Raw genomic sequence first — 14,386 nt, forward strand, 5'->3', positions numbered from 1 at the left:
GGCTAATATTTTTGATTTATCTGAATGCAAGATCTGTGTGTTTCCTGTTTAAGAAAGGATTAGCAGTGCACTGCGGGCTAACCGTAAAAGTGGTACGAAGAGTTTTACAACTGAAATTTGGACCAATAACGTAAGTTTAATATTCATGCTGAGTTGAACTTTGACACACATTGCGCGGTGGCTTTTATCAGTCATTAAGTTTATTGCGCAGGAACCCGTTCTAATTCTAGTGACGAAAGCACTATTGTCGCACTGAAGAGAAACCTTGTTTACTGAGTGCAATTTACAAGAAATCTTTCGTGTTCGGAAGACGCACCACTTTCGATACTATAATTATTCATACTGTTAATAATGTTGAGCGATTATCAGTTTAGGTGTCCTCATATAGACGTGTGCGGAGAAAGGCCAAGAAATGTGGCTTGGGTCAAAGGGCGTCCTGCGGAACACCTGACTTCCTGTCACCAAAGGGTATTGATTCCGGGAAGAGTGGGGGCTCTATCTGAATGTATGTAGGCTTTGGAAGCGTAAAGAGTGTATGTGTGTACACGAATGTCCTAAAGGCAACAATGATACGGCTCACATAGAATCACAATAACATCATTAGAGTCCCGGAAACTCCACCTGTCTTATCAAATCTACGTGTTTTTTTACGATCGAATTTTTACGATTGGATGGAAAACTATTTGTGAAGCAGACTGGGAGATTTAGTCGTTCAGTCATTACAGTTTTGCTGCGTTGGATTATGATTTCGAGGGCGAGGCAGTAAAAGTAAGAGCACATTTTTATTCATTTATTCATAGTGTTTTTGGGTTTTTTTGTTTTTGAAAACCTGAAACGTTACTTTGGACTTTTTTTACTTTGGTCTTTGCGTCTAGCGCTAGTGATAGTTGTCCATGTTGACTTTTCATGCGTTTGTTGGGCTGCAGTCGTTGGTCAACTGCATTTTTGGCCAACGGTAGAAATAGTTTTTAGAAATGCTTTTTTTTATATATATATTTTAGGTTTCCCATTTTGTCAATTCGTTTGATTAAGTAGTGAAATTGGAAAGCATATATTTTGGTTATATATTTATATATTTGTTTGATTAAGTAGTGAAATTGGAAAGTGAGGAGAGATTAGAAAGTTAACAGCAGTGCCACAATGAACTTCTTGGTTTGTTGCATTACAGTAACTATGAGCTTAACTGATTTACACACACACACACAGCTGCACACAGAAAGGCTTACAGTAAAGTTTACAATAATTAAACCCTATTTGCATTTTGCAAAAATACCCTTCCCCCCCTTTTTTTTAAAAAATCATTTTTTTATTTTAGTTTACTTCCCTTTCGGGAAATACTTTTTTTTTTATTGTAAACATTTTGATCATTTGCCATAATCCTTCGTCCGGGATCCTCTTGATAAAAGAATATAACAAGTCGAATTAACGCACCGCTAGCATGTAACGAAATTGCGCTCGAGCAGCCATGACTGCAATTCCAAATTTGTGCTTTAGTAGTGCAGCAATAATCTGCACTCGCTTGCAGTTTCCTGTTATGTTGTGCAGCGTTGCACACAGACCAGGGAACAGAAAAGACAAATGTTAAAAATGATTCTTGAATCACAAGAAAAATAATCCATTTCTTGTATTCATACAATTCAGCATTTATTTACTTGGGATGTTTTTATTTTTATTTTTTAAATGCAATTCAGTAAAAAAAAAAAAAAAGTTATTTCAATTGTGATTCATAAATACGTAAAAACAATCTTTAATGTAGTCATAACAAAATGTATTCAAAAAGGACAACAAGAAGGTACTTCCCAAAATAATTACAGTTTCAAAACACGTTTTCTGTGTTATATTGTGTGGCAAAAGGACTTTTAAAGATCGAAAAAAAAAAATACCGTATGCAAAGTATCTTCAGGGTAAGGCTTAATAATAAAGTATTTACATCAATTTGAAAGTTTAGCACGTTAAGTCAATCGATTGTGAACAGCGAGCTCAGAGTGACTCTGCACACCCACCGCAGCAGGCTATGAATGAGTCATTCAGACCTTGCTGCAGTTGTTCTGAAAACCCCTAATCAAACGGTGTTGCATGTACGGGTGTTGTCTGCGAGGGAGTTACAGAGGGTGAGGAGAAAAAAAAAAAAAAAAAAGGAGGAAAGAGTCTTGATCTCAGAGCATAATAAGTTAAGTAATATAACACAACTGATTGATTTTTGGAAAAACAACAAGTGAACTCCCCAACTGACGTTTTGGAGCAGGTGTTCATTAGTGATGGATCAGTAGCTAGAGGGATGATTTAAAGGTTCTTTCCCATGTTTTGATCGGCTGCTGATGTTGTGGATCAGTAGCTAGAGGGATTATTTAAAGGTTCTTTCCCATGTTTTGATAATAAGTCCCCGGGACTTTTTTTTTTTTTTTTTAAAAAAAGGATTTACAGCAAACTAGCTCAAATGATTCTGTAAATCTGTAAAAAAAATTTTAAATTAACCAAGTCATAAATAAGACAAGCTAGGATTTTTTTTATATATATATATCTCTTTTGAAAATGACTTTTATATAAATGATTCATTGAACTGCAGATTCTTGTTATGTTTTTTTCCCCTTAATCTGATTAAATGTATGCGGCTTCTATTCATAGAAGCCGCATATTCGAAAAGGGCATCACGCTGACGCCACTCATCGTCTGAAACCACATTGCTGACGCCTTCGCTATGACACATGCATAACCCTGTTCCGTTAGTAATCGCACACTGAAACTCAGTGACTCAGTAGGCGAGAGTGGCGGTATTTAAAATAACAAGTTATAGAGTTTATAGATCTTTTAATTTTTTTTTTTTTTTTCTGCGATTATAACATTTAAGGAGTCGCCATTTCTTTCATTTTTTTTTAACATGTCTGGGTAGATGTTGTTGATATGTGATCCGTACAAAAAGGTTTTTTCTCTTTTTTTTAGTTTCAGCCGTTCCCTTTGCATACATCCTTCCATTCACTAAAACCTCTTCATCTCATGGCTCTTAAATTTGTGGGCTTGCTACTACTGTGGAGCCTCCCACTCGTTCAGTCCGGTAAGTCAGCTTTTCCTAATTTTTCTGCCTATTTGATATATTTTTTTTAAAAACTTTTAAACTCTTTAAAGAGTAGAGTAAAGAAGAGTAAAAACAACATTGTTTCTGCCTGTGAAGATTCTCATTCATCCATGTCGTGTTATCCACCGAGTTTAGTTGTAAGCAACTGGAATTTTTTTTTTCTTGGCGTTTGAAAGACCAGTTTCGTCCATCATCAGTTTCAGGAAACTTCTTCTTTCTAAAACTGATCAAGTTCCTCAGTTACCAAACGTCTTTCAAGCTCAAAGAAAAAAAAAATCCGGTTGCTTACAACTAAACTCTATGTTTATGGCTATTGTTGTCTACCACTGACTTGTTGCGGAACATTAGCTTTTCATTTTCAGATCTTGGAAGATCTTCGTCGAATCATTTTTTTTTGTTTTGTTTCAGACACAATCAGGTCTCTGTGTAATGTCACCTGCTCGACGGACTACGATGTGTCACTGAATTGCTCGTGTTCGGGCTTTGTGCCGAAGCATCCTTTCTTCGTACAATTCAGCTGCAGGTAACACATAGTTTGGAAAAAAAAAAAGAATGAATACCGAATTTTTCCGTAGTATAAGTTGCACCAGCCAGCTAGAGTGCCCTCTAGCGGCTGTCAGGGTGACAATAACAAATGTTAATTCTCAGTGGTACAAGAGTAGCAGATAACGGTAAACGAGCCTAGAGTGCCCTCTAGCGGCTGTCCGTGTGACAATAACAAATGTTAATTCTCAGTGGTACAAGAGTAGCAGATAACGGTAAACGAGCCTAGAGTGCCCTCTAGCGGCTGGCAGTGTGGCAATAACAAAAGTAAATCTTCAGTGGAACAAGAGTAGCAGATACCTGTACAGGAGCCTAGAGTGCCCTCTAGCGGCTGGCAGTGTGGCAATAACAAAAGTAAATCTTCAGTGGAACAAGAGTAGCAGATACCGGTACACGAGCCTGGAGTGCCCTCTAGCGGCTGTCAATGTGAAAATAACAAATGTAAATTCTCAGTGGTACAAGAGTAGAAGATACTGGTACAAAAGCTGTATCTGCTGGTAATATATAAGTTGCACCGGGGTTTATGTCACAAACCCAGCCAAAGGATGAAAAAAAAAAAGTGCGACTTACAGTCCGGAAAATACAGTATACAAACGTGATAATAAGAATGATGAAGAATAACATATTACTATAGTCAAGAACATTAGTAGTGCGAACAATGCAAGGATGACATTAACAGCAATTAAATAGTTTTGGTTTACTGTTATAGGAATGGAGATGACAAGGTCGACGGTAGATGCGAAGTCAAACCACCTCAACTCTGGTGCATAGCTTACGCGGAATACCTCTACGAAGTCGTATCTATCGGAACCAGGTGCAGTGCCACAGCCAGTGAGCACGGCAGTGAGGAGATACTGGAGGAAGTCAGTGAAGCATCCCAATGGGATCTGAGTGATGTTGGTAAGTCAATGAAAAGATCAGACATTGGCATAACTAAAATGTTGATTAATACTTTTGTTCTAGCGAGTAAACGATTGCTTCTGGAACTGAAATAGTAAGATTTTTTTTTTTTTTTTTTTTGCCAAGACAAAAGTGGAATGGAGAAAATGAATACTTTGTACAATATAGTGTTTATGGCATATATTTACTTATTTGAAATGATACAACAGGGTACAAAAATAGTGTCTTCGCCCAATGGCTGTTTCTTTTAAAAGATTTTAAGATTTTAAGAATTTTCACCCATTAACGTTTTTTTTGTTTTTTTTTCCCCCTAAAGATTTTAAGATCAAAATGAAGGTTAATCATTCAGCCTCAGCAAATTACACTCACTGTACCCTCTGATGTGGAACAGTACTTTTTAACAGTTTTGCCCCAGCCGTTGCCCCAATTTGTTGGTTGGAGACTAAATCTGCAAAACATATGAAAACATAATGACATGTCATAGATATTCGGAGGAAAAAGTTTTTTTTTAATTTACAAATAAACATGTGTAGCAAAACACAGTTCATGTATATTGGAGATTATAGTGAAAGAAAAATCATGATTCAGGGTGACGTAATGACTAGCAGATACTGGTACACAAGCCTAGAGTGCCCTCTAGCGGCTATCAGTGTGAAAATAACGAACATGTAAATTTTCGGTGGTACAGGAGTAGCAGATACTGATACACAAGCCTAGAGTGCCCTCTAGCGGCCATCAGTGTGAAAATATTATATATTTAAATATATAAATCACAAACCCAGCCAAAGGATGAAAAAAAAAAAAGTGTGACAAAACGCAGTATGTCTTAACAGTTAAAAGAGGGGGGAAAAATACCAGGCTTAATTTAAAAAAAATACAACATTTTTATTTTTATTGATTGACTGTGAAGCCATGCTGTTATCTCTGCAGAATGCGGCTTGTAAATTGTCGTAAATTGTCCAATAATTGTAAAAAAAAAAAAGAAGTAAATAATTAATTAAGAATTAACAAATAATCTCCTTTTCTAAAAAATTTTGCAGTGAAACCTCAGCCTCCCAGTGATGTCCGAGTGACTCTTAGTGATGGATCCTACAACATCTCTTGGATGCGCAGCAGTAGGCCAGACTGTATGACCTACAGGGTCAGAGTAGGGCTGAGCAAAGACTCGTCCAAGGTAACATGTTTGTTTGTTTGTTTGTTTGTTTTATTAATGGAGTAATTTTTTGGCCCCGTTCCATTTTAAAACCAATTCATTTGAAGCTTCACGATGTATTTGATATAATATTTGATAACAGAGCATTATGTTTTATTTATAGCTCTGCATCGCTCCCTCAGTACATTGCAGATTTTTTTTTATTACAACATTGCGAGAGCTTTGCTATATCGCGGTATTTTACAGTAATTCTTTCCAATGTTTTTTTCATTATTTTCATGATTAAAATTTTTCTAACCTAAAAAAATTAAAAAATATAAAAATATAAAATATAGCAAAAAATAAACTAAAAAACATAAACGCATTTTTTTTATAGATAAATGTTTTTTGGTCACATATCAAAAATAATATATATATTTATTAAAATATGTACATATATATATATGTTTGTATGTACTGTGTATAGTAAGTGTATATGTACATGTATACTGTTTTATACTCATTTTTCCATACTTAGGCCTGTCATTTGTCTTTCTGAATATACAGAAATATACAGAAATGAAGTTATATAGGTTTACATTTAGAAATGTTAGTTGTGGGGTTAAAAAAAAAAAAAAAGATCACCTAGGGTATTAAGTAAGGATGTCCGACAATATCGTCTGACTAATATTATCGGCCCGATATAATTTGTGATATATGTATAGAATCGTTTTTGTTTTTTTCCTCCAGTCCCACACCCATAACTGTTGACTCCTCCTTCATAACACAGGAACAGAACATTATGAACGATAAACAAGCCTCTCGTCACTAGATGGCAGCATTGTAGCTTATTTTGTTAATCCTGGGATAGTATGGAGAATGCTGGTGCCCGCAATTCATACAATGTACAAACAAATAAATATTACCAGGTACTTCAATTAACAGTGTTTTAACCCATTACCTTAGTGAGCAGGCGGCACTTAGCTTCTTTAACCATCAGGCCACCACTGCCCCGCTATGTTGGCATCAGTTGATATCGGAATCGAAAAAATCAGAAAGTTTATATCAGACATCCCATAGTATTAAACAATCACAGTGACACGTTCCAAGTATAATGCAAAAGTTTTATCACGAATGTACACTAGGAGAGTCGTTGGTCAGAGGTTCCATAGGTATGGAAAAATCATAAATTGAAAATATATATTTAAATATATATTTATTATATGTGTAATATAATACATATATATGTAAATATATATATATGTATATGTATGTGTATATGTATACACACATATACAAACACGTGTGTGTATATATATACATTTGTTATATATATTTATGTATGTATCTTTTTGTATGTACTGTATATGTCTACAATTGTGAAGAAGCTCTGAACTGCTCTGTTTTTAACTTACTCTACAGGAACGGATTTTTACGTTAATGGAAAACACGTACATTCGGTTAGACTCAAAGGAACTGCAGCAGTACACCAACTACACGGTGAATGTGCAGGCCAAAATGTGTCCCGGAAATGTTTATCAGGGTCCATGGAGTGAGTGGAGTGCAAGTACAGAGTGGAGAACACATGCGTCTGCAGACAATGAAGACGGAGGTAAATATTTGAATTGTAACGATTGAATATTTCTCTGCTTAGGAAAGCAATATTTCTCCATGTTTGTTTATATGTACGTAATATATAATGAATTCGAGTTATTATTTGTTGGCCTAATTCAAATGTGACTGGCTGAAAATAGTAGCTAGAACAGGCTCAGGCAAACTAAAGCCTTCAGCTATTTAATCTGGCCCGCCAAACTTTTCCAAATGATATAATTTATTTATATTATCATTATTCTTCTGCCTTTTCCCTGCAGTGCCCACGTTTTACCAATAGATGGTGTAGAAAAGGCTAAAAACATTTTAGCCTTTATGCGTGACTTTTACATGTCGTTTATCTTAGTTCACACCAACGCTCCATCTAGCTAACAAGCTAACAACACATTAGCACTAGTTTGCGAGTTTGAGCTTTCTCTCCTGTTCTCCGACACATTGTTGCCTTTTTTTAAAAAAAAAAAAAAACACACACATTTTGATGTGCGTTAACACAGAGGTTCCCAAAGTGCGGGGTGTGGCCCACATGGGTCGCAAAGGAGGCCATTATTTTTACTCTCATTTTTGCTTTCGACCGTGTCTCAAAACCAATTATGTCTGTCTGTCCTTTTTTTTTTTGGTGGGGGGGAAGGGTAATGGGGGTGCAAAAATTTACAAATTAACCAAAGGGGGCAGCAGAGAATCACTTTAACACAATGCATTTTGTGCTATCAGATAACAATCACATTAAAACGTGATGGTTTTTGTAGGTTTTCGTTATTTTTACAAATAAGCGGGATATTAAAAGGCAATGCATGGTTTGTTTGTTTCTTTTTTTTTTTTTTTTTTACAATTGTTATTGTTGTCCTTACAGGAAATCTACAGTACCAGTGGATCATTCTGGCCATCTGCATTTTCCTCGCCTTCCTCCCCTTGGCGCTGTTTTGGATAAACAATCAGTAAGTATTAAACCAGTAATTCCCAATCCTTTTTTTTTTTTTTGCTTTGCTTGTGACGCCATTTTGACATCGTAAATTTCTGTTGACCCCGGAGTCATTTTTTCCCCTAGTATTAGTTTTTGATCATGTTTGTTATACAGATTAGTGCGCAAAGTGACATTTTATTTTCTCTGATCACATGTACAGTTAGACATTATTAGGAATTATGAAAAAAAAAAGAGCTAATGCCGTATTATTACATTGTCAATAACCACAATAGCCATATACAAAAACCATGTACGAAACTGCAAACTCTTATTATATTTGTACGTGCTACGTGCTACAAAGAGAGTGGAAACAATACAACTGTTTAAGATTTGGTGTGGTGTTTCCATAAAAGAATAATAATTACTTGAAAAAAAAAATGCAACCCCATTTATATTCCAGGCGACCCCACATGGGGTCCCGACCCCCCAGGTTGAAAATCACTTCACTAAACTGTAGCTCTCGATGGCTATAATCCAAAACTTGAAAAAAATTGAAACTGCTTTTACTTTGAGGATTTCAGATTCGCAAGATTCTTGCATCTGAATAAAGTAATTGTTTTTGATTAGCTCTAAATTCAAGAGTGTGATCTGTAAAAGCCCAATCAGTGAAAGGTCATTACATTTCCTGGTTTCAATGTGTTCTGTTAGGTTAAAAAAACTCCATGCCTAAGGTTATTGCCTTCTCACAGCTTTAATCTTGACTTTCCTAGCATCACCTCCTACGTGTACGGAAACTAGAGTAGCGCTCACTGCGCTCTTTGCACAAAATAGCAGACAAACACAGGAAGTCACACAGGGCATTAGTCAGAGAGCAGGTCTTAGCGAGGAAACAATTGTGAAAACAAGCATTTTAATTTGGGTTTAAAGCCACATGTGCCATATGTTAATTAGGAAAAATTAAATTAATTAAAATTAAAAAAAAGAAAAATTCTAATGGTTTTTGCTCTTCATCTGTTCTATGGGGGAAGAAATCCCCTATCCAGGTTTTGGAAAGCGGCTACATACATTCCCAAAGCGAAGGTTTTCTTCAGACCTCTGTACTACGAGTACAGCGGCAACTTTAAGGTAAGCCACGACAGAAAGAAGTGGGCAAACAGAAAGTTTGATGTTTTTTTCCAAAGTGGTTCAACAGGTGATGCTAATCAGGGGACTTTTGTGCACTTCTTAACTCAGTTAAAAGGGGACTTTCCCCTTTCAGTCACAGGCTTGGTGTGTGTGGGGGGGGGGCTGGCGGGGAAATTTTTTTTTTTTTTTTTTTAACCGGGTGTTTTTGGGTTTAGGGTTTTTCTTAGTTTCAGCTTCAGCTATTTTTGACATTTTATTCCATTGCTTGAGGGCTATTTTAGCTGTATTGTGCTGAGGTTTTTTTTTTGTAAATGTAATTCTACTCTGATGTTACAGTGTAAATATTCAGCCTACCGTATTTTTGGAGCAATGTAACAGTGCGTGATCGTCCAAATTAGCCTCGGTTTTCAAACGTATTTAGGTGTCAGGTGAAGTCAGGAGTCTTTGTAACCCATGCTGTGGTTGCCACGGTAAATCTAATCAAAATCTGGCTTAGATGAAGTGGTTTAATTTGACTGTATGGGACAGACTGCCGAAACTGGTGCAACAGTGAATTTCGTTCCGCACTGCAAAAAGGCTTTGTGCTGTAACGTCTTCACCGTAGAGAAGCGCTGGATATTTTAGGCACCAGTCTGGCAGGAAATGTCTCTGCGTGGGTGGTTCCATGATGCCCTAAGCCCTTTGTAAATAACATTTTTAAAATGATGATGTGTTCCCAGTGCAGAATTAACTTCTTTAAAGACTTATGTACTCAACTGTCTGATTCTTTTTTTTTATTCCGATCTCGCGACATTTTTGCTATATCACGATATTTTAAGGTAAATATATGTATTTTTTAATTTCCAATATTTTCATTATTTCTTGAAAAAATAATAATTTTCTAGCCTACAAAGGGAAAAAAACAGTATGTCAAACGAAAAGACATTTTGCAACACATAGATACAGGGTAATACAAAAAAAACATGTACAGTACGTGGGTAAATAAGATATCTAATATACCTGCATGTATACAGCATATGACATGTATATATATAAATACATATGGTGAGCATTAATGAATGTAATGACCTAAGTTGAACACAGGGCGGCACTGTTGTTGTTGTTGTTCGACTGTTGATAGTGTGGCGGAGGGTAAATATATACAGTACGTACGTAATATAATAACTATCTCGCTATCTCTACTTCGCGATTTTTCCCCATTTCGCGGTGGTTCTTGGAACACAACTATCGCGATAGGACACTGTGGCGCAGTTTGATCTCCTTCTTCTACTAGTAATAAATAGTATTAAACTTGTCTGTGTCCCTGGTTAATTTGAAAGCTGTAACACCCTTTGCTCGGCAGAGGGTGCTATTGCAACACATAATACAGTATAAGGAAACGAAACAGAGTCATTGTCTAACCAGGCGTCATTCTGATGTTTCAATTGATAGTCAGTTTCTTTATTTCTGACTTTACGATGTGATGTTTTGTGGCTTTAGCTTTTCAAGGTAGGTAGTAGTATTTTTTTTTTATTTTACAACTTTTAGTCAATTTTATATCCTTATTTCAGTCTATTTTTTTAGTCTTCAGTCGTATTTATTTTATGAATCTACGCCAATACAAAAAAAATCGGTAGGTCACAGCACAGTTGAAGTTGTCCATAACAAACGTTTGTTAACCGTTTGAGATAAAAACTGCCATGAAGTGCAAACTAAGAGAAGAGGGAAAAAAGAAAGGGCGCAGATAGATTCAGGGGGAGGAACTTGAACCTGGTCAGTACACTCACAGTTGTGGTAATATACTGTTTGGAATACAAAAAAAAAAAAAAACAATTTAGGTGAGAAGTCGTAGTAGACTTCCAGAAACTTCCCTGTTTCTGTTTACCTCTGCTGCGGACAAGCACAAAGTGAAGGGAGTTAGCCCCGGAGCTAACGTTAGCTTGGAGCTAAGTCTCCCCTGTACATTCCAACTATGGTCCGAGCACCGAAGCAGGAAAGAGCTAACACGTAACCAGCCGTGTCACAGACACTAATTATATTTACAATTTTTTTTTAAAGATATAATTACGGTAACACCAACGCTGGAAATAGTGATTTTGAGTTAACTAACTACTAATTATTTGTAGCTCGGTATGTAAGACTAAAGTATTTAAGGCTGAATTTAAAAAAAAATAGCAGCATCCAGGCTTTGAATACGTAAGCAGTACAAAACGGTGCAAAGAGATGTAAATGTGGATGGGAATTGAGAACCGGTTCTTTGTAGAGATCAGGCTTCAATTGGTCAGATACCTTTGAATAATTTGTCTGCATGTCCAATCAGGACATTTGCTTGGTGACGTATTTGAAGTGTTTACAATATGATGTCAAGGCGAAGGTAGTCGCGAAAGTGTTAAAAGATAAAGATACGGAGTCAGTTTTGACGGCGATGTCGTGTTGTTTGGTTGGCTTGGCAGGGCAGACCAGTAGTTCAATTTCGGAGAGGTTTAGCTGGAGGTGGACTTTGGTCAATGAAATAGTCAATAAAATAATGAAGTTAAATCTTCAGTACATCTGACGTCAACAAGGGTGATCAACCTGGGACCGTGGCACAAGTTTGGCTGTAAATACATGACAGATTCATGAAGGCAATCAAAGAATTGAAGGTTTTCTTAAATGTAAAAACTTGGCAAAAAAAACATCAATTCCAAAAATTTATATATATTAGCAGTAAAATGTCCACAGATTTGTAAAAGATTTGTAAAATTTAGATTACAAATGATACAAAACGTTGTTAATGAGATAGGTGGGCCTGTCTGCGTTTTTGGTAGCGCGTTCCAGTCCAGGGTCCGGCCAATCAGCCTGTTCCCGTGCTTGGTTATTATTTTTTGAAATACTGGCCCTACTGAGGACAGGATAATCTGTCGCAATGCTTATCCAGAATGACACAGTTGAGGTTAGTGGCGGCTCTTTGCGCTCTTAAAGACAGGACAGAATGCTAACACTAAATACATCAGAAAAATTAATTATACACTCTTTGGAAAAAAAAATCAAAGACACAAGCCGCTATTTTGAAGTTGGATGCCGACAGCTGTTGCGATGAAACATTATGCAAGACGACCCCCCAAAAAACCCATCTAAAGGTCGCGACCCAGTCTTGAGAAAACAATGCCCTAAGTGGGTGGAACGATGGACATTTACCAAGGTGATGGGGCTTGGATGCTAGTGGCTCGCTGAATGCAACGCTTAAAGGGTATTAACATTACCTTTATGTGTGTACTTCGCTTTAGGTGAGTCAGTATTATGGGAAATTTCGGTGGAAATCTTCACCCTTTATGGTATGCAGCTCGATGTGGGTGTCTGTACTGTAGTTGTTCAGGGAGTTGATGTAAAGGACAACAGCAAGAAATACAGACAGGATAAAAAAACAATATCATTAAAAAACCCTAGTAGGTTCTTTAGCGCAATCCATATTTTTTTTTTTTGTCATTTACATATATAGGGGCCACTCTGAAGTTACAAACCCCACGCGAAGGGCAACGTCTTTGTCTGAACTGCTCGTCGAGCCCTATTTTCGGTTTCGTGTGCGACTTATTTAATCATCGGTGAAGTTGCAGCGTGCTCGTGTTTCCTCCGGGGCAGAGCAGAGATGAGTCAGAGATACCTATCTTGCTCTTCAAAAAGTAATGACATTTACATCAAATGTAAGTCATTCCGGCTTATCGCGTCATCTCATGCAGGCTGGTACGTGCTGGAGAACGCCCAAACCACAGATTAACAGGTCGCAGTAACCATGGGTAAGAACCGTTGAGCAATGACGGAGTGCGATAAAGAAATATTTGCATGACAATAATTGTTATTGTTGCCATGCACTCATTCTTCTTAGATTGTTAACGCTCTCATTTTGTCATTTAAAGGGGGGGAAATGGTTACAAAGGTTTTACTAGGTGTTGTCATTTAAAGGGGGGGGAAAATGGTTACAAAGGTTTTACTAGGTGTGCGGGGAAACTTGCAAAAGCATACAAAAAAAACCTTTTGAAACTGAGTGCTTAGTAATACGAAGAGCTCGTTTGATACGGACTTCCCGAACGATGCAATAATAATCAAAAAGGGAACTAATGCTGCTTGATCTAGTCCTGAGATGTACGATAGCAGACAGCAAGTGTAACTGATACAAAAAGCACAGTAACAGTACAATTGTTGACCCTCTTGTTGACTAGTTTGATTTTCTTAGAACATACCCCACGGGCACTTTAGGTAGTCCATGCGGGCTACCAGGTGGCCCCAGGCCCCATGTTGGTGACCCCCGGTGTAGAGCTATAATACTCTTTCAATGAGCTCTCTCATCGGTATGGGTTGTACAGAAAAATCGACTAGTCAACATAACCGCTCCACGATAACGATTTATTGCTAACCGCTGATAAGTTGCTGATCGTCTTTCTACGAAAACATGAATACCTGACTGAAAAGGTTAACAAGCTAAATGGAACTAATCCGGTACCGGTTGATTTAAATTAGAGGTTCCCAAAGTCGGGGGCAGGCACGGCCCCCTAGGAGAGGCCGCGCGGATGGAATGAATGGAAAGTAACGCAGCATAATGTCAAATGTTGTAAATATTTAACAAGTGACTGGCAAAAAAACAAAAACAAAAAACGGATTGGTTGAAGGCGAGGTCAAATTAATATCTGTTATTAACCCTTTCATGCATGACGGTCACTACAGTGGACAGCTATTAAAATGTCATTTTCTATGATAAGAATAGGTTTTGATGGCAGTGTTGCCATATAAGCCTCTACAGTGGACACCTGAGAATCACCCAACACTGCCATACAGTGGTCAGCCTTTGCAACTGCAGAATAATTGTGTTAACATTCAAAAAGAAAATTTGGTGTATAAAAACAGAACCAAATCGGTTCTTATTTTTATGTCTAAAAACACATAAAAACACTTTTTCAACATTTTTTTTTAACTCAGTATATCATGGGTCATGCATCAAAGGGTTAATATTGCAACTATTTTTTATTTTAATTGATTGCTGCACTCTTAGCAGCATTGGTGGTTTGGTGCTTAAGGAAGCAGACCTAAGGAAGGTCACAGGTTCGAGTCCAGACCAGCTGCCAAGTTACCGCTGAGGTGCTCTGAGCAT

The 14,386-nt window shown here is 37.1% G+C and overlaps 1 protein-coding gene across 4 annotated transcripts in view; it reads left to right on the top strand.

The window, feature by feature from the left end:
• il21r.1 (interleukin 21 receptor, tandem duplicate 1) overlaps positions 1-14,386 on the top strand; it is a 19,454-nt gene that overhangs the window by 3,320 nt on the left and 1,748 nt on the right. For 2 of the 4 annotated variants that reach the window (XM_008324056.3, XM_025061776.1), the window contains exons 2-8: positions 2,941-3,052; positions 3,482-3,596; positions 4,326-4,516; positions 5,557-5,690; positions 7,071-7,260; positions 8,110-8,194; positions 9,189-9,285. In XM_008324056.3, the coding sequence (XP_008322278.1) occupies positions 2,995-3,052; positions 3,482-3,596; positions 4,326-4,516; positions 5,557-5,690; positions 7,071-7,260; positions 8,110-8,194; positions 9,189-9,285 (870 nt within the window). In that variant the 5' untranslated portion in view covers positions 2,941-2,994. Of the gene's footprint in view, positions 1-40; positions 769-2,514; positions 3,053-3,481; positions 3,597-4,325; positions 4,517-5,556; positions 5,691-7,070; positions 7,261-8,109; positions 8,195-9,188; positions 9,286-14,386 lie in introns of those variants that run through there. The other 2 variants (XM_025061775.1, XM_025061774.1) reach the window with 2 other exon arrangements.

This window comes from Cynoglossus semilaevis, chromosome 13 (genome assembly GCF_000523025.1).
Source record: "Cynoglossus semilaevis isolate Cse_v1.0 chromosome 13, Cse_v1.0, whole genome shotgun sequence".
In the NCBI taxonomy this organism is placed as follows: Eukaryota; Metazoa; Chordata; class Actinopteri; order Pleuronectiformes; family Cynoglossidae; genus Cynoglossus; species Cynoglossus semilaevis.